We start from the raw sequence: 21,314 nt of genomic DNA on the forward strand, positions 1-21,314 counted from the left end.
AACATATTTTATAGAATAATAAGATTTTTGTAATGGTAACAACAATAATAAATATAGTAAAATAATCCCTAATATAATCAAAAATGTTTACATTCCTTCTTTAAATAAGTACACACATATATTAGTATATATTAAGTTGACAATGTTTGTATTAAAAAAATTTATACGAAAACCTGAAAAACATAATCGGTGAACTAGTCATAAGGTATACACATTTGAAAGATAAAAATATAAAGTAGGACTAATGCTCAATAAGAACCGTCACAGTATACAATTTTTAGAGTTCAAAATCTCATTTAGGAAAAAATTATTCTACTTTTATGAATTTCCAAGTTTCCCCATAATTCCATTATATATTTTGTTAAATTACTTATATATGGAGAATGTATGTGTGAGGGGTTATCTCAAATGATATACTAAAATATGGATATTTAATGAGAATGAGCGTCTTTATTCATTGGATATATAGTAAACATTCTCAATATTATATTAAACAGATTTAGTATACAAAATTATAATAAAGTTCTTCACTTTTTTTTTCTCTATATACAACATAGAAATAGTAATATACAAAGATTGCAAATAAGATAAAAATAATGTATGATGAAGTCCTTGGCTTTATATATGTTAACATTTAGCCATTTTCCTCTACGAACAGTAAGATATTTAATAAACAAACTCAACAACCTTTGGTGATCTCTCAACAATTATTACTCAACAATTTATCGTTTAGTGTCTGCTAAAATCTTATTGTTCTATCTATTTCATTATGGAACATTTTATTTCAACAATATTAATTATATATATATAAACACTTATAAATTATATAATTGGTTGATTCTAACTATCAAATAGATTAGTCTTGGATATTTGTCTTGTTTTTTTTTTTGATTAACCTATTAGATAGAATAGGTGTATTAATGCTGATAATTACCTCTTGCACTTCCTCTCAATAATCAAAGATCTCTTAAGTAAGTTTCTTAGTAATTTACCACCAATGTTCATCCGACGATCGTTCGTTCGTTCGAATACACTCACAACCTTGGACCCAGAGTTTCGGTAGTTCCAAGTTCTTTGTCTCGACATTAGAAGTTACCCGCAGACTACGTACTTTAGAATTTCCAGTTAGAACTCCTTACAGTATGTTAATCATTGGCTTTTGAATTGTATAACTCTTAGATAGTTTTTTAACGCATTTCGAGGATGATAAAACTTATAATATATTATAAATAGCAATCCAAATGCTTATTTATAATAATATTTGTTCGATATTTTTGAAAAACCTTAATTTTAAAATGAAATTCTACCAGAATTTTAAATATTTTTATACATTCATTATGCAAAAATACTATTGATACGATCTCTTTCAAAAAATTTTATAAAATTAACTATTTCAAACTAACAATATGAACAGTATAAACAGTATAAAATAGTAAATTTATTGAAATGAAATTAGAGATCTATATGATAATCTAAATTCTTTGTACCAAATGACTGAAAAAAATTTATAACAACATATAAAAGAAGAATTGAAATAAAATACACTACAATGTATATTAGTTATATATATATATATTAAGTATGTAAAACAAAATAAAATAAGCAATGCAATAACAATTCAAAATACTACTAATATCCTATTGTAAGTTCTATTCTCTTATTATATTAATCTAAAATAAATACTAATAGAATATTTGCTACTGAAACCTTACGTTAACAGGATTATCACTAGTCAACCAATATGTTTTTGGTCAAAATGATTGTTTTGATTATAGGACTAAAAAATTATATAAATTTATTAGGCATTAAAATATAAACTATTTTTTTTATTCAAAAATTGATGTAAAACAAAGTCAACAATTAATATTGTGTCAAATATAACTACATAACAATGTAAAATAGAGAAACAAATAATTTTGATCCTTCTTGCTAAAGGAAATATTAAGATTTTAATTGACATGTATTCTTCCTGAATAATTCCTCTGTGATATCAGGAATAGATTGTCGAATAAATTCATATGTCTATTAATGTGATTCATAATATTGGTTATAGAGTACATATAAAGAGTGTTTGTAAAATAAATAAGAAATATTATTTTTTAAATTTACTATGCAAAACATTACTTCTTTCACCTAAATTAAAATGGCTAGGAGTAATACCTGAGTATAATAAAAAAATATAAAAAGCTAATTTCATAAAATTATTACAACACGATATTCTTTGAATTTATTTATAGCTAGCATTCTATAGATACTCATTTAAATACTAAAAATTGCATTTTTTAGACCAATAATTATGCTGAAATCGAACATGCTAGAAAAAATAATAGACCAACTAGATTTTAGTAAACACTAATTGATAAGCAAAAAGTAGAAAATGTATTGTTTGCTTATTAGTAGATGTAAACAAACCTCATCAATAATTTGGTGCTGTACGTATACAAGATAGGCCAGATATGAAAATATATAAAGTCAACATTTTTTTTCATATCATGTTTCTCCCCTTATCATCTTATATACATTATCGTTATATATTATATATATAAATAAAAAAACCGAAGAACTTTATTATAATTTTGTATTCTAAATCTATCTAATATAATTTTAAGAATGTCTACTATATATCCAATGACTACAGGCACTAATTCTCATCAAATCACAACTTGAGGTATCTTTTTCTTTACAACAAATTTTTATGGTAGTATTTATGTTATGTTGTTTCTACATGCCGTTTATTTTTTATAATGTATATTTCGTGATTATTATTGATACCAAAGGTGGTATCCACAATAATTTAGTTTTTGATTTAACAAACTTATATAGAATATCAAGCAAAGATACTACAAGAATGTATTTAGTAACCTTATTATAATATAAACTCAAAATTTTAAAGAAACAAGAATGAAAAAAAAGAAAACTTTCTTGCCAGAAAGAATTTGCATTATTTTAAAATATTATATAGAACATAATTTGAAGAAATATTGTATAATTCGATATAAGTTCCATTACCTTTTTTCTTAGTGATTTTCTTATTGAATGTTGTTGAAACTCTAGCTATATCATATATTTAACGAAACTAAATCAATTAACAGTATCTACAGACAGAAACATGTACCTTATTGCTTTAAAAAAAATAACAAACCTAGAAAAATAAGTCAAAAAGAAAGTTAATACAATATTCTTTTTATTTATAAAGTGTTTTAGATATTAAATAAAAAAAAATAACTCTATATATCTATTCCACCTAAAGATATTCTTAATCCCATAAAAGGTATATTCACAGACCTTTTTATTATTATTGTTTTTGTTGTTGTCATATGTTTCCAAACATTACTCAAAAAATCTTTTTTTTCCTTTCAACAATTAAACTTTTTAGCCAAGTATATACCATGTGCTACATTTTGAAGACGAGCATCTAATTTATACCCCTCCTTTTCAAGTTTAATTAATTCTTCATGAAGATCTGTTAATGGAACTTTAAAACATTCAATAAATTCGTTTTCTTCTAACGCTGGGATTGGATTCTGATTTTCAGGTAATGCCATATCAACTTCAACAACCACAAGAGACATGTTTGTATTAGTAAAACCAGGATCATTGTAGATCACAGGACCTTGTTCAATGATCTTACCAATATAACCTGTTTCTTCTTTTAATTCTCTTAAAGCAGCAGTAGGAACATCCTCATTTGCATCGATTAACCCTGCTGGTACTTCAATACAAACACCTTCTACTGGTGGTCTAAATTGTTTTTGCAAGAGTACTTGATCAGGGGTTCCATCTTTATACCTTAAAATTGTGAACATCCCGATACCATCGATATTTCCAGAATTTCTTGTTGTTCTAACTGCACTATCCCATGCTCTTTCTTTTCCATTTGGATCCTTATAAGTTATTTTTTCCAATCCAATCCATTTACAGTCACTTGTGTCTTTAACCTTTTCAATCTTCAAAATCTTTGCAAGCTCTGGCTTACCTTTTAATACAACCATTTTTGAAAAACGGCTTGAAACAGGAATGATTATTTTGTTTAGTAATACCCAGCTTCTTAGCATTTAACTTAAAATAAAAACCGAAACTAAAAAACATTTGTTCAATACAAAGCCAACTCTGCAACATACAAAAATAATTTCTAACCGAATGAAATAACATCATGATAAACACACTATACATATTAAATAAACTTTCAACAGATCTTTTGCAAATAATGACCTACAGAGTTTTATCTCTCTCCGTTTAGTATTAGAAAGTATTTTCTAATTACAGTTTGTTCCTCCTTCAATTTTATTAGACTTTAAATTTTTTTTCTCATTTTTTGCATTTTTTTTTAAGTTTTAATATTCGAGAAAAATAAAACTACTGTACATAGAAATTTATATCATTACATAGGTAGTTAATACAACAAACCATTTGCCTGCATTTAGATTTGCAATTTCACTAGCCATTGCTTCATAATTTTGTGTAACAAAAATCTATAGAGGGAATATCCTTTTTATCAAGCATGGAGGGGAATGTTAAAGCACAGATACAAAAGTATTTAGTGGAATCAGGAAATTATGAAAAGTATGACTTATTATCCTTCTTCTTTTTTACTCAGTTTTTTAAAATAATTATTTGAAATCAACAGATAGGTGGTTTAGCAACTTCTATCTCAAGTTAGCACCACCAATATGATATGCTCTAATGATGAATTAGATACAACAAATATACATATACATATAACTAATCATTCAACTTTTACTAACATTTACTATTGATTTATATGTCTATCATATCCTTCTTTTTTTCAATGTATTTTTATTTTTTAATATTCCATTCTATTAACAGAATATCGAATTTATTAACTGAAAGGTTATTACAAGATGGATGGATCGATAAGATCAGGACTTTGACAATGGAAGAAATCACAAAGAATGAAAAAGCTGGATATATTGAAATATTGAATAAAATTGAACCACAAGCAATGGGTATGTTTGATAATATTATTAAAATGGATCCTTTACAAATCATATCTATATTTCAAATAAAAGAAAATAAAAAATGGTCACAATTTAGAAGAAACATTTTTATATGAGATGTAGAAGGAAACAAGAATGAAATTTATGCATATAAATACTAACAAAACAATTGTTATTATAAAAAAATTCATGTTTTTATTGAATTACTAAAAAAAACAAAACCCTTATCTATGTACATATGATTGCTAAAGAGATGGTTGCTCCTGATACTAAAGAATTAGTTATGAAACAAATTAGAGACTTCCTTGATGATATTGTTGATACTAAGTAAATTTAGAATTTATCGCTTACATTAATAAGTAAAATGTTGTCATGGGGCTGACAGAAAAGAAGGGAAGGAAGCGAAAAAAACCATAACAAGGATCAACTTAATTGATGATTCTATGTAATAAAACTACACAAATAGAATATCTATAAAAAAAAGAAGTAAAGAAAAAAATAGGTAGATATTCTCCCTTATATAAACACGCACACACAAACATATATATAAATAACACAGCAACTCTATCTAAGATTATCAGCAAATGTAAGTATATAAGTATGCATTATATCATCATGCATCGTAATTCCACCATTTTATAGAAATTGATGAGAGAGACAATACTGTTCCTTCGAGAAATTAATTGCCAGGGCAACCAAAAAATCATTACCCTTTTGAGATATTACACAGAAAAAATTAACAATAGAACAGTGGAAATAAATTTCTTTTTTTTTCTTTATACTTTTTTATCGCTCTGTATAATTGGGGTGTATGTGTTTCTATTGTTTACCAGTACGAATCCATGTGGAAGAAAATGTAATGTGTAGATTTCTGCATATATATATATATAAAATAACTAGTGATGGAGATGAGGTGTGATGAAATGAAAAATGAACTCTTTTTGTTATTAGTTTAAACTCTATCTACTGGATATCTTTTCAAAATACTCGCACATTTTCTCAATATTGACAGAGATCTCTCCTAGTCAGTCTATATAAAAACTGTTATTCTTAAATAGAACTATTGAATAATAAACTTTAATGTTGGAAGAAGGTGGATTTTTACGAAGACCTCAAACTAGATCTAGAACAGGAACTGTTACCAAGAAAGTAAATTATGTTGAAATGTCAGATAGTGATGAAGATGAAGCTACGTTGAAATCACAGTACAGTTCTGATTCAGTAACTGAGGTAAAAATTGCAGATAACAAAAGCAATAACATTGACATAGATACTGACGATGCCGACTATGTAGAAGATAGTTTGACACCTGTGGATGATATACCATATCAACATAACAATTCCAGTACCTCTTCGAGCGAAGATATTAAAAAAGAGGATATAGGTAAGGTTAATACCAAAGCAAATAAAAGAAATGTTGAAGAGGAAGGAAAATTGTTTTCTGCACCTAATAAAGACACTGAATGTATTATTTTGGGCGAAGAAGACGAACCCTTAACAAAGAAACGTAAAGTTACCAGAAAGAGAAAGACATCTACCAAGAAAAAACAACCTAAGTTGACACCTTACCAAAGAAATACACAAAGATTATTTGATAACCATCCCGAATTAAAAAATGTATTCCCAGATCTTCAAAATGCACCAGATTACATGCCTCACCGTACCACACAGCCTGAAGGACTTAGATTGAAACTACTTCCATTTCAACTGGAAGGTTTACATTGGTTATTATCTCAAGAAAATAGTAAGTATAATGGTGGTGTCTTAGCAGATGAAATGGGGATGGGTAAAACTATCCAAACTATTGCATTATTGATGTATGATCGAACCAAGAGGCCGTCTTTGGTTGTGGCTCCTACTATTGCTTTAATTCAATGGAAAAACGAAATTGATCAACACACCCAAGGTAAACTAAAGGTATATTTATTCCATGGAACTAACAAAACTACCAATATCAATGATTTAGCTGACTACGATGTTATATTAACCACATACGCTGTTATTGAATCTGTATTTAGAAAACAAAATTATGGGTTTAGAAGAAAATCAGGTTTAGTCAAAGAAAAATCTGTTTTACATCACATTGATTTTTATAGAGTTATACTAGATGAAGCACATAACATTAAAGATAGACAAAGTAATACAGCAAGAGCCGTAAATATGATAAAAACTCAAAAAAGATGGTGTTTAAGTGGGACACCTTTACAAAATAGGATTGGTGAAATGTATTCACTTATAAGATTTTTAGATATTGAACCATTTTCTAAATATTTTTGCACTAAATGTGATTGTGCATCAAAAGAATGGAAGTTCTCTGATAATATGCACTGTGACCGTTGTAACCATGTTATTATGCAGCATACAAATTTTTTTAACCACTTTATGTTAAAAAATATCCAAAAGTATGGTGTTGAAGGTCCAGGGTTAGAGTCATTCAACAATATTCAATTACTACTTAAAAATATCATGTTAAGGCGAACCAAGGCCGAACGTGCTGATGACCTAGGCTTACCACCAAGGATTGTAACCGTAAGGCGTGACTACTTTAATGAAGAAGAAAAAGATTTATACAGAAGTTTGTATATGGATGTGAAGAGAAAATATAACTCTTATGTTGAACAAGGTGTTGTGTTGAATAATTACGCTAATATCTTCTCATTAATTACGAGAATGAGACAGATTGCAGATCATCCAGATTTGGTGTTGAAGAGGTATAGAAACCAACTCGATGACAACGGTGTAATTATTTGCCAATTATGTGATGATGAGGCAGAGGAACCTATAGAATCAAGATGTCACCATAGATTCTGTAGGTTATGTATCAAAGAATACATTGAATCGTTTATGGAGACAAGCAATAACCGCCTGACTTGTCCTGTTTGTCACATTGGTTTAAGTATTGACCTTACACAACCCTCCTTGGAAGTAGATATAGAAGTATTTAAGAAGCAAAGTATTGTCAGTAGATTAAAGCTCGATGGGTCATGGAGATCGTCAACCAAAATAGAGGCATTGGTTGAAGAACTATATAAATTACGTTCCAAAGTAAAAACTATCAAATCAATTGTGTTTTCTCAGTTCACTAGTATGTTAGACTTGGTAGAGTGGCGTTTAAAAAGAGCGGGGTTCCAAACAGTGAAACTTCAAGGTAGTATGTCACCAGTTCAAAGAGATGAGACAATCAAATACTTTATGAATAATATTCGCTGTGAAGTCTTTTTAGTCAGTTTAAAGGCCGGTGGTGTTGCATTAAATTTGTGCGAGGCTTCGCAAGTTTTCATTTTAGATCCATGGTGGAATCCAAGTGTAGAATGGCAAAGTGGTGATAGAGTCCATAGAATTGGACAATATAGACCGGTGAAGATTACAAGATTCTGTATTGAAGATAGTATAGAATCAAGAATCATAGAGTTACAAGAAAAAAAAGCAAATATGATAAATGCCACAATCAATCAAGATGAAGCCGCAATTAATAGATTAACCCCTGATGATTTACAATTCTTATTTAACAACTAAATATTTGCATTAACACAATTTCTATATGATGAAACAAGTATTTATTTTTTTTTTTTTAAAAATGACTACAATTTTTATATAGTTAGTAATATTATATTTAGGATGAAGCAGAGCTTGAACGAGCACCTGCACCAGATGAAACTAAGTCGATTTGTTCTTGAGAGATTGATATTTCTGGTAAACGTAATTCTGCTGGACCTATTGGAGGTGGAAGATATCCAACCTTAACCAAGAAGGCGATATATATACCGATTTGTTCAAGAGTAGCACCAGCACCTGCAGATTTGTCAATCCCTGTCCATTTAGAATCTTTCTTTAAGGATTCCACTGCATTTGAATCATCCAATTCTGGGGCTCTAGTGTTGCCTGGCAAATCATCTAAGACCATGTGTAACAATGGATATAATGCATTGTCCTTATTTTCATCGATAATAGCAGTCTCTAGAGATTTCCTCCAAGAATCGTAATCTTCAATCTCAACATCATAACCGTATTGTTCTAAGATGAACAAATAGTCCTTGAATAGGATACGTGGATGAGCAGTAACATGAGCAACAGCTAATTCATCTTTCTTTGGTGGATTCAAAGAAGCAGAAACAACAACTTGAGCTACGTGATCAACTGGAACCATATTAACTGTATTGTTAATATCAGGGATTTTACCTAATTGCACAGCACTCTTTAAACATCTTAACAAGAAATCATCTGTATTACAGGAACCGTTCTTAGAGTTACCTGTAACATAACCTGGTCTAATAATACAACCTCTAAGACCTCTTTTACCAGCATGTCTGATAACATATTCTGCTGCCCATTTTGATTGACCATAACCCCCACCTAAACCGGTAGAAGAACCTTGTAAATCATCAGATTCCAAAATGCCTGCTTTACCTTCACCAACTAATTTATCAGATAGCTTAAAGAAGTAATCAGTATCTAAAGTTGAGGTAGAGGAAACAAAATTAAAGAACTTTGCTTTACCTTCAGCAGCCAAATTCATAACATTGATTGTAGAAATAACATTTGCATCTCTCATTTTTAAGTATGGATAAACCCAATGAACTAACGCACCATTATGAATAATTACATCAATAGCATTAGTTAAATTAGCCCATTTTTCATTAGATAGACCAAATTGAGACTTTGATAAATCACCTAAAACAATTTCAATACTTTTTGAGAAACTGTCCTTCCAAGTACCATAAGTAGTTCCTGCCTTAATTAATCTTTCTAAAGCAGCTTTCTCATCTGCAGCACGAACATGAGCATAAACTTTAAAGGATACTGAAACATTAGAACGGTTCAGTAAATTGGCAACAATGTAAGAACCAAGGAAACCAGTTGTACCAGTAACAAAAACGTTAATGTGTTGAGTTACGGCTGGTACAAAGTCTTCACGAGATGGATAAGACACTGGTAAAGTTTCAACTAACTTCTTGGCATCAGCAGCATAATCATATGTTAGGGTAGTTTCCTTTGCAACTTCAACCTTACCAGTCTCTCTAATCTTAGCAATTTCACCGGCAAATGCTTTGATTGTAGGATATTTAAAGATAGTTCCTAATGGTAAATCAATTTTTAATTGCTTCTTTACAGTAAAAATCATTTTAGTAGCCAAAATAGAATGACCACCTAGATCAAAGAAAGAATCATCAACAGAAACAGTGGCTGGTTTTGTTGGTAATACACTCAGCCATATGTCACGAACTGCACGTTCAATATCATTAAACTCGGACTCATCGATTTTAGAGGAAACATTAGCTGCCACCAAATCTAACTGCTTGTTAGTTGGGAATTGCAACTTTGGTTTATCTACTTTACCATTTGGATTTAAAGGTAATTTATCCCAAACAACAATTAGAGATGGAATTGCATAACTAGCTAATCGTTTCTTTAGGAACAATTTAATATCTTTAGCAAGCAAATGATAACCAACTAAACCCTTAACAGTTTGATCAGACTTTAATTCTTCAGGAACTGATGTTTGAAATTTAGCTAGCTCCTCTGGTTTATCAAATCTTGGGACCATAAAAGTAATCAAAGTCTTTTCATTGTCTGAATTATTACGAACCAATGTAATATTTTCTCTAACTAAAGGATGCTGAGAGATGTGAGTATCAATTTCACCTAATTCAATTCTAAAACCTCTAATCTTAACTTGATCATCAGCTCTACCACAACATTCACAATTACCATTTGGTAAATAACGACCTAAATCACCAGTTCTATACATTCTGTCTCTTGGACCCTTCCAGAATTCCCTCCATGGTTCATTATTATCTTTATCTAAATAATCCCAGTGATGTTCATCTACAAACCAATTATTGATGAATTTCTCTTTATTCAAATCAGGTAACCCTCTGTAACCTTCAGCTAAACCACCAGCACGAACGTAGATCTCACCTACTTCACCAACGCCACATATTTGAGTGCGATCATTTCTATTAACAACTAACAACTGAACGTTAAACATACCTCTACCAGCTGGCATGACATCTTTTAATCTTTTTAAGAATTCTGGATCATCGCTCTTTGATTTAACTTCAAAGAAGGATACTGCACGTTGTGTTTCAGTAGTACCATACATATTAACAATACGACAATTTTCTGCTAAAGTTTGTAAACGTAAACAATCACGTTTAGTTAAGATATCTCCTACAAAAAAGGCGTGATGTAGCTTTGGGAAAGGTGTAGTAGCTTGAGCAGTTAAAAGTTGACCCATAGCAGGAGTCAAGTGTGTTACAGTACAGCCATGAACACTCATCCATTCAGCTAGTTTACCTGGCGTGCCAATATCATCCTCAGTTGGAACATATAATTGAGCACCTAAGAATAATGGTGTAAACATATCTCTTTGAATTGGATCATGAGCTATACCACTTAACATAGTGAATTTATCTTCAGATGAAAGATTAAATTGTTTAGACATCCAGTTAAAATAATATGCTAAAGAAAAATGTCTACCCAGGACACCCTTTGGAATACCTTCTGAACCGGAAGTAAAAGATAAAGTTGGGTTAGAATCGGGGCCCACAACTACCCCAGTTCTTGTATCTTTTAAATGCTCATAAGGTGCCAAGACGTCATCTTCTGTTGGTAAACAACCTTCAAGGGAAGCATCATTTTGAATAGCAACAGATGGAATACGAGTAATAACATCTAATTCCTTTTGTATATAATCCTCAACTAATGGATCCAACTGACCTGCAGCTCTAATAACAATCAAACCCTTTGGTTTAGCAACGCCTAAATAAATTGTTTGTCTAGTCGGAGGATAAGCAGGATCAATAACCGAAAAAGTAGCACCTGCCTTTAAGACACCCATAACACAGACCATCAAATCCACCCCTCTAGAGGAGTAAATCATAACAACATCACCTTTTTTAATACCAGTATTAATTAAATAATGAGCCACAATATTTGAAGCACGATTTATGTCTCTATAAGTAAATATACGTGGCTCAATATTTGAAGAAATAGAACCAGTTTCAACAACACATCTTCTGTCAGGAAATTTGTCAGCGTTATCTTGGAAAATATCTTGGATACAGCCAACAAAGTCGCACCAACCTAAATTAGCAGTTGGATCAGGTAAAGCATCTTTTGATGATTCAGTTATTAAATTAATTTTAGTAATGACTTCAACTGGGTTGCTTAAAACAGCAGTCAAAAACTGAGTAAATTGATCTGCCAATATTTGGATTCTTTCAGTGGAATATAATAATTGATTATATGATATGGTTAAAATAGAAGAAGAATTGTTATCTGTAGTTAAATTTATTGCCAAATCTAACAGATGATGGTTAAAACGAGTTAATTTAATACCTTCATCATGCAAGAAAGCCAAACGGAACAATTGTGGACATTTATCTAAATCTTTTTGAGATTGAATAGTTTCTGAAAGCGAATCAAATGAAACATCACTTAATTCAGACAGTTTATCTATTTGTGATTTAATTTCATTATATAATTCTTGGAAAGTCCAATTGGGTAGAATAGTAAATCTTAATACTTTATTGTTGGTTATGTAAAGGACAATATCATCATCACCAGATAGTCTGTAAACTAAAGTAGCCCAAGTACTCAATGCTGAGATATATTTATCTTTGAAAACGGTTTGTGGTAAATCTAATTGAGGAATTTGAAAAGAATAGTCATTTTGTACAGAAAATGGTTCATTTTGAGGACGTAAATAGTCATGTGGTAAAACAGTTAAAGTTGGATTATCCAACAATTGCAACCATGATTGTTGTTCAGAAACCATACTTTTTTTTTCTAATTATACTTAAATATTTCTGCGTCTTATGTTGTCAAATTTAATACTTTTTTGCAATGAAGTATTTTTAATATATTATAGTTGTTGTAGCAACTACTCATGTATATTACGTTTCTTGTATTGGTAGGTGTGGAGCAAATTTTTCTTTAAGAGATGTTAAACAAGAAGAAAAAGGAAAAAGTTATTCATTCACTTATAAGAAAAGCTACATGCATATAGGTATATATATATGCATAGCATTTAAAGTTTATCGAATCGTTTTTAAAAGCTCATAATAAATTACAGGTGACACTGAGTCATCATTTCTTCATAAACATAATAGTTTTACGAAAGGGACTGCTATTTTGTTTCCCGTATATTGTGCGGAAGGACTGAAAATAATTGAGATTCCTCGAGAAAATATAATAATTTTTATTTTCAATCTTAATCTGAAAAATTCCGTTGTATATTTTTTCTTGCTCATAGTGAAAGAAACGGATTAATATCACAAATAGCAAAATTTGAAAAACAAAATTACAATAAGGCAAAAAAAAAAAACAAATTCCATGAAATAAATCCGGTGGAATTTATTAAGTTGTTTGAAATTCAATTAGATGATTAAGTGATTAACTAGATAAAATAAATAAACTTGTATAAAATTTATTTTCACCATTTTTCCTGTCTAAATGACAGTTAATGATATGTATGTTGTTTTTACAAATTAAGAAGTAAGGTAAATACGATTGTTAGTAGATTAACTGAGAACTCTTGGAAATTCTAAAAAGACTTAATTAATTGATATGAAATTTCTGTCCTTTTGCATATTAATAGTTTTTCAATCTGCACCATAATAACGAAGAAAATGTGTTTCATTCTCTTAATTCTATATATATTTATCCACAAATAAATTATAGCATACATGAATATATATACATAAAATATATATACTATTTCAAATTAGAGAAAGTAAAACAATATAATCAATTAATCTGTCAATTTACAGTATACAACATCCAATTATATTTATCCTGTATTCTTTTCAAAGATACATCGATTGATTAATAACTCAACTTTTTATCTTCTTTAAATAGAAATATTGTGAGACTGAATAAGAACATACAAAACTAAACAAAAAAACATTGCTGTCTATATTCTATTCTTTCCTGTTAACAAACCTAACTAATGTCAAATGACAATTGTTTTATGCAGTCTTCACTTTAAAGAAAATTATATACATATGATTGACAAAGAAAAAAGAAACACTAGTATACAAAAGTAAGGACAAAAGTAAAACAAACCTTAGCAAAAAAGTAAAAAAAAATAAAACTTACAAGGGACGTATCGCCTCCTTCCTTATAGGTTCTATTTTTAGGACTACAAAAAAAAAATAGTGAAAATTTTTATTTTCCAAAAAAACGTCTTGATTTTTCTTTTAACCCTTATTTTTTATTTTATTAACGGCATATGTCTTCTACTAAAAATATGGTTCGACAAAAAAGTTTTTCAAAAGACCTACTTTTCATTTAGATATGACATATAGATCCAAAGGTTTCATTATTGTCATATTTTGCAGCAAGGCTCAATTAAATTTAAAAAATAGTAAATTCATATTTTTCCAACAGTAGTCTACAATAAAATTATTATCTTCAAGTAACAATACCTTTATTGATGAATTTGTTTAAGAAATACCCAATCTCTTTTATTGTACAGCAAGTTTTCTTCATGATAGAAAGAGTATTACCAAAATCTGTAAAATGAACTGTGGCAGGGAACCTTTACTATTCTTACCTACATTTTTCAATGTCTCATTCATTTATTGTCATAATCTTTGACTAACTTAATACTTATACAAATCATTCATTTAAAAAGTTTTCAACCATATTGTTATTCAAGGAGATCATGTTTTTTTTTATCTCTAATTCCGCTGATGCACCCAAATATCTTCATACAATATAAATACAGCCCTATTATATTTTATTAACTTATTTCTAATTTTTTTTGCAAAAGTCAAATTTTACAAAACACCCCCAAAACCCTAAATGAAAAAAAAGGAATTATAAAATCGAATAAGGCCCCTTCAAAAAACACCTTGAATGTATATTTTGTATTTTTTTTCTTTGTTTTTATTTGCAAATTCGCTGGAAAAATAAATTAAAAAAATATACTAAACAAAACAAGAGAAACACATAAACACACACAACCATATTTTAGCGATGCCTTCGAAATCTGAAATTTTTTTCATCATCTTCGATTTTTCTGTTGGAAAAGTTTTTTTTTTCATTCTTTATTCATTTCCAAATTTATTATATCGTTTTTGTTTCGTTGTTGAGATGAGTCTCCAGGGATGCTCACCCACGTACTTACACGCCTACTTACCTATGCAGTTTCTTTCTTCGCTCTTCTGTTTTGATATTTGATCTATGCAGAAACTTGGAATAAATTAAAAAAAATTATCAACAAAATATATTGCCTGACAATTATCTAAAATAGCTCTTACATTCTTCACTAAGACTGACCATCTTTATAACATCAATATTATCTATACCAATATTCATCTATACACATCAAAACGTACATATATATATATATATATATATATTATCATTACCTTTGATAGTTTTAAAAAGGAAATTTTTTCCGTCTGAGATTCTAGTTAGAAATAAATTATGTCAAGTTCATTTTGGAAATTTGGACAAGACTACTCTAACGAGTCATCATTAGCTAAGCTACTGAATAATGCTTTTATTAAAATAGAATCTAATGAGATTAGTGATAATAACCAAAATAGAAATAATAGTAGCAGCAAAAATGATACAGAAATAAAGGTGAAATTAGATAGTCCAAAGAATGAAGAAGATCTACAAGAAGAGGATAATGAAGAAAGTAATTCCAAAAAAAATCAACATGTGGAATTACCTGATACAGAGACTGGATTTAAAGATTATGAACCTAATTTGGATGTATTAAATAATCTTTTAGATGAAGAAGAATTGTATACCGAATTGATGTGCTCTAATTTTAAATTATTAATATATCTTAAATATCCAGCTGTTTTATCAAAGTTGATAGACTATGTTATGGTTGATAATATTCTTGCTAAAGATGAAAAGAAAAGAAAAGAATTAATAAATAATGGTGATAGAGATATTAACAAATTAAAAAATATTCCATCAGATATAGTTAACAATAATAATAATAATGAGGAAAATTTTGAGGAAGGAACAGAAAAAATAGAAATAGAAGAAGAAGAAGAAGATATAGAATCTCAAAGAGCTCATATGGCTGCTGAAATTCTTTCTGCTGATGTCTGGCCCATATCTGCAGCCATTATGGAACATGAAGATTTACTAGAAAAATTATGGTCTATAACCAACCTCGCAGGTGAATTACCTATTGAAGCATCAACATATTTTATGAAAATTAATGATAGACTATTAGATATGAATATGTCTGGTATGATTGAATTTATTCTGACTCAAGATAATATTGTTGACAGATTTTTGAATCATATTGATGATCCACCATTGATTGATTTTTTCCTAAAAGTTATCTCTACAGATAAACCAGATATAAATAATGGGGTAATTAAAAGATTAAAAGAGCAAGGACTTATACCGAAATTGATAGAACTATTAAATCCTGAATATAATCATTCTGTCCAGTCTGCAGCTGCAGATTTCTTAAAAGCTTTATTAGCAATTAGTGGCAACTGTGTGGATGAAATTGCCTCGTCTATTGGTCCAAATGAATTGACTAGACAATTAGCATCCCCTAAGGTTATGGAGAGACTCATCCAAATCATGTTAAAAGGTGGTACTTCATTAAATAATGGAGTCGGTATCATTATTGAATTAATAAGGAAAAATAACTCAGATTATGATTATGTACAAATTATGTTTACTACATTAGAGACGCATCCTCCCAATGATAGAGACTCCATATATTTGGGTCATATGTTGAAGTTGTTCCATAAATATATGCCTAAGTTCAATGATATCTTGGTTAATACGTCTATGCCGATCTTAGATACATCATTTGGTAGAATTGAACCTTTAGGGTTTGAAAGATTTAAGATTTGCGAATTAATTGCTGAGTTGTTACATTGTTCTAATATGGGGTTAGTTAATGAAAAGAAAGGTGAAGACATTGTTCTTGAACGTGACAGAGTAAGAGCTAGACTTTTGGCAGATGAAAACGACAATTATAGTGAAAATGATGACGAAGAAAACAGCTCTCGTGAACAAAATGATGTTACAGAAAGTTTGAATTCTTTAACTATTGAGAATGGACCACATCAAAATGAAACAGACAAGTCTTCTATTAACATAGACAACAACTATAACAATATGGAGGAACATAGTGAAGAATTTTCTGAAGTCATCCCAGATGATGAATCTGAGATCGAAAAATTGAAAGAAAAGGCCGTGGTTGGTGATTTGTTGAAAATGTCATTATTAGATACGCAAATTATCACTACTATTATAGAGATGTTTTTTCATTTCTCTTGGAATAATTTCTTACATAATGTTGTATTTGATATTATCCAACAGATATTCAATGGTCCATTAAAATCTGGGTTTAATAGATTTTTAATAAAAGATCTTTTAACTAATACTGAACTTACCAAATTGATTATTGAAGGTGAAAGAGACTGTGTAAGACAAGAAGAGGAAAAAAAACCAAGGTTAGGTTATATCGGCCATCTGACCTTAATAGCGGAAGAGATTGTAAAATTTAGTGCATATCTTGATGAAATGAATATCAACTTCACAACTAATACCATAAATGATTGCTTAGCTGATTCAAATTGGAAGGATTATGTAGAAACTACTCTAAGTAATAGAAGAGAACAATATGATCTTGTCTTAGGTGATATTCCACCAAATGGTGATGGGGAAAATGATGATTATGATGACGGGGATTCAAATGAAGATAGATTCTCTGAACACGTATACGGTACTGAACATATCATTTTCACAAATGACTTAGATGAAGATGGAGAAGATATAGATAATGATAATGAGGATCCATACGAAGACGCTATCAATCATTTACCAGGTGAAAAAGAAGATAATGCTGATGTTAAGGAAGGAGAAGAAAACGTCGACGATGAATATGAAAGTAACAACCATAAAGATTCAACTAGTTTTCTATCTTCATCAGAGTCTGAAAAAAATTTTGTTCAGAATGACAATATACTTATAAATATTACAGACACTACTAAAGGGTTACAAAACAACGAAGAAGAAGAGGAATATGCTGAATATTCAGAGAGAGATAACAAAAACTACTACCAGTACGTTGATTCTAATATGAAGAAAGCAGGCACATATGTAGCGACTATTGACTCTCATCACGATGATGAAGAATCGGAAAATAATGATGGAAAAATGCATCGTAAACAATATAGTCCTAGTAAATTTGGTCAAACAATCACAAAAACTGTTATACCGACATCTCCTGCTGGCTTTTTTGATTATGAGATTAGTTCATCTGACGAAGAAGATAATCTTGTATCAAGCCAAGATTATATCGAACAGAATGATAAACGTAGAAAACTAAGCAAAAGAGGAGGTTATTGTGACGATGAAGAGAATAATGACGATCTTCTTGAAGACACAACATTAAGTGAAACAGCCGCATGGAATGGAGAGTCAAGATCTCCCTCATTTAAATTGAACCGCGTTTCTAATAATAATAAGCCAAGCTTGGCACAATTACATGATGAGGATATTTTCCAGCATCAATTTGAAATGGATATGATGCATGACTCCAGTGTATATCCTGGATTGAGTCGAGTTGACAGTACAACAATAAATGATATCAGTATAGCACATGTGATTCCAATAATGAGTCTACAGGATGAAAGCGATGATGAAGACAACTATTTAGATCCCAATGATGATGGACAATCGTATGCTAAACCAAATAACCCATTATATAATGACACCATGAAAGGTATGGCGTCATATTATTCAAATAGTGTATATTATTCTTCTGAAGGATATACTACTGCTGATAATGGATCCGATGAAGAGGAATCAAGCGAAAATAGTGACGAAGGAGAGATGGATCATAAATTACTAAATAATTTACAAGATAGCTCTATGGAAGAATCTTTTATCTTATACAGATCTGCAAGTCATGACGAAGAAAAGTGGAGTTAACTGATGAGACATAATTTTATTGGGGTATATTAGAGTACAAATTTATATTTCCTTTGATTATTATTGTTGTAAAATTTTCTTGTTTCATCTTATGCCCTTTCATTTTTATTTAGCATTACATTCATGTTTTTAGCGTTTTCTTTGCATCACATCATATTGAAAGCTATTATTGTATAACTATTATAATTTAGACATTAAATATTAATATATGTTTTGAGATTATTTATTTTTTTTGCTTTCCTCATTTTTCATTTGTAAAATTAAGATATTTTACAATTTATATGTTTTTTTCAGTTTTCTTTTCTTTTCTTTTTTTTTGACATTTTCTATTTTGTTCCACTTTGAAGATACCTAGGCTAATAAAATGTAAGGAGTTCTAAGACCAGATACTTTCTTTCAAATTCTTGTTTGCCTATCATATCTTTATCTTTGGTATTGATAAAATTATTGAAAAAACAATAACGAAGAGTCTCTTGGGACCTATTAACAAAAACAACAACATGTCCAATAAAAAAACAATCTCGGCTTTTTCTCCATTAGCACTTTACAATTTAATTTCAGCCATTGGATGGAGTTACATTCTATATAGTGTGATTTTCAACTATCCAAAATTAGGTCAACCACTATTTTTTATAAAGACTAAAAGTATTGTAACATTAGTTCAATGTGGTGCCATTATTGAAATTTTAAACTCTATTTTGGGTATTGTTAGATCCCCAATTTTGACTACAATAGCTCAAGTAGCTTCAAGATTGTTAGTTGTAATTGGTATTTTTCAATTATTACCAGAGAGTGAGAATGCACAAAAGCTCCCATATATTACCTTGTTATTTGCCTGGTCAATTACTGAGATTGTACGTTATATGTTTTATTTCTTTACATTAACTGTCAAAAATGGGGCACCAAAATGCTTAATTTATTTAAGATACAATCTATTTTGGATTTTATACCCCACTGGTGTAACAAGTGAATTATTAATTATTTATTCATCACTTAACTGGGCTCAATCTAAATTTTGTGTTTGGTATAAATGGACTTTGATTGGGTCCATGTTGACCTATATCCCTGGGTTACCAATGTTATTTTTACATATGGTGGCTCAAAGAAAGAAAGTTATGAAAAGTTTAAGGGAAACACATAAGAAACATAATTAAATTTGCCTATATAAGCTATTTCAGATTGCCGACAAGTCTGTATATATCTGCGACAAACATATATACAATATATATCTATATGTAAATTTGTTATCACCTTGGGTGAATATAGTATAACTCTTGAATAAACCAACAAATGGATGAGTACACATCTGGTGAATTACACGCATACATAAGCATGTAGCAATTTCTAGTTTTAATTGTAATCATTATCTAAACTATTTTTTTTTGTTTCAAGGATTTCTTCTGTTAAAAAAAAATACAGGGAAAAAGAAGTATATACACACAAAAAAAAGAAGAATAAAGAAGGGAAAGAAGAAGAAGAAGAAACTATTTAGGTTATCGATAAGGTTAGCAATCTCAAGTTTTACTATAGTATCAGATTTAGATGCTTCTCATTAAAGCTACAAATACGAATTTGTGAGAAAAAAATAGTTATATATTTATTTGATAAGCTTGGAAATAAGCAAAGGAAAAAAAAATAGATAAGAGAGCTGAAAAGATTAAATGATTATGTTGAAGACATTATTTAGACCAATAACTGCAACCAGATTAAATAATTTATTTGTCAAACCACAAAGAAATACTCTATTATCTCTTATGAATATAAATGTGGGTAGTAATAGAAAACATTATTCTACTGAATTAAAGAATGAACAAGAGAATAATACAAGTACATCACAGTCACCCATTGACATAACACCTCTAAAATTAGCTACTGATTTATATGCTGTGTTTAGAATACATAACCGTCCTTATTTAGTCACTGAAGGTGATAAAGTTATTTTACCATTTAAAATGAAACAAGCCGAAGTTGGTGATATTTTAAGACTAACAGATGTTATAACTTTAGGATCACGTAATTTCACATTAAAGGATAATCCAATAGATCCAAGTTTGTATAATTTGAAAGCCACTGTCATTGAAAAGACCAAACGTAAATTTGAAATCAGAGAAGTGACAAAGAGACGGAATAGAAGAGTTCGTCATGCAAAAAGAAAAGGTGACTTGACCATTTTAAGAATTAGTAAATTGGAAGTTGTTTAAGTGAAAATTTCATATAATATACTAATCAGTATTGCCTTTTTCAATCACAAATCCATGTAAATATTATAAAATTTGTACAAAATAGTCCGCCTATATCTATATAAAAAAAATAAATAGTACACATTTTATTCATCTTTTTTTATTCAATTTATTCTTCTTGTTTTCAAACTGATATATATATATATTCAATGCTTAAACAGGTTCAACGACAGAAAAT

The 21,314-nt window shown here is 29.5% G+C and overlaps 7 protein-coding genes across 7 annotated transcripts; 5 read left to right on the forward strand and 2 right to left on the reverse strand.

The window, feature by feature from the left end:
- Positions 1 to 3,356: 3,356 nt before the first annotated feature.
- Positions 3,357 to 4,055, reverse strand: YSA1 (ADP-ribose diphosphatase; the record flags this gene model as incomplete). The annotated part of the gene is made up of 1 exon (XM_064859923.1): positions 3,357 to 4,055. The coding sequence occupies one exon, from the start codon at positions 4,053 to 4,055 to the stop codon at positions 3,357 to 3,359; it is 699 nt and encodes a 232-aa protein (XP_064713296.1).
- A 446-nt stretch (positions 4,056 to 4,501) lies between these two features.
- Positions 4,502 to 5,074, forward strand: SUS1 (Sus1p; the record flags this gene model as incomplete). The annotated part of the gene is made up of 2 exons (XM_064859924.1): positions 4,502 to 4,563; positions 4,828 to 5,074. 2 exons carry the CDS (start codon positions 4,502 to 4,504, stop codon positions 5,072 to 5,074), a joined length of 309 nt encoding a protein of 102 aa, XP_064713297.1.
- A 964-nt stretch (positions 5,075 to 6,038) lies between these two features.
- Positions 6,039 to 8,474, forward strand: RAD16 (DNA repair protein RAD16; the record flags this gene model as incomplete). The annotated part of the gene is made up of 1 exon (XM_064859925.1): positions 6,039 to 8,474. One exon carries the CDS (start codon positions 6,039 to 6,041, stop codon positions 8,472 to 8,474), a length of 2,436 nt encoding a protein of 811 aa, XP_064713298.1.
- A 97-nt stretch (positions 8,475 to 8,571) lies between these two features.
- Positions 8,572 to 12,738, reverse strand: LYS2 (L-aminoadipate-semialdehyde dehydrogenase; the record flags this gene model as incomplete). The annotated part of the gene is made up of 1 exon (XM_064859926.1): positions 8,572 to 12,738. The coding sequence occupies one exon, from the start codon at positions 12,736 to 12,738 to the stop codon at positions 8,572 to 8,574; it is 4,167 nt and encodes a 1,388-aa protein (XP_064713299.1).
- A 2,657-nt stretch (positions 12,739 to 15,395) lies between these two features.
- Positions 15,396 to 18,896, forward strand: SAP185 (Sap185p; the record flags this gene model as incomplete). The annotated part of the gene is made up of 1 exon (XM_064859927.1): positions 15,396 to 18,896. The coding sequence occupies one exon, from the start codon at positions 15,396 to 15,398 to the stop codon at positions 18,894 to 18,896; it is 3,501 nt and encodes a 1,166-aa protein (XP_064713300.1).
- A 500-nt stretch (positions 18,897 to 19,396) lies between these two features.
- Positions 19,397 to 20,050, forward strand: PHS1 (enoyl-CoA hydratase PHS1; the record flags this gene model as incomplete). The annotated part of the gene is made up of 1 exon (XM_064859928.1): positions 19,397 to 20,050. The coding sequence occupies one exon, from the start codon at positions 19,397 to 19,399 to the stop codon at positions 20,048 to 20,050; it is 654 nt and encodes a 217-aa protein (XP_064713301.1).
- Positions 20,051 to 20,557: 507 nt separating this feature from the next.
- Positions 20,558 to 21,097, forward strand: MRPL49 (mitochondrial 54S ribosomal protein bL21m MRPL49; the record flags this gene model as incomplete). Its single annotated transcript, XM_064859929.1, has 1 exon — positions 20,558 to 21,097. One exon carries the CDS (start codon positions 20,558 to 20,560, stop codon positions 21,095 to 21,097), a length of 540 nt encoding a protein of 179 aa, XP_064713302.1.
- Between the last annotated feature and the right edge of the window lie 217 nt (positions 21,098 to 21,314).

Source organism: Arxiozyma heterogenica, assembly GCF_036370985.1.
Source record: "Arxiozyma heterogenica strain weizmannii chromosome Unknown scaffold_27, whole genome shotgun sequence".
Lineage (NCBI taxonomy): Eukaryota > Fungi > Ascomycota > Saccharomycetes > Saccharomycetales > Saccharomycetaceae > Arxiozyma > Arxiozyma heterogenica.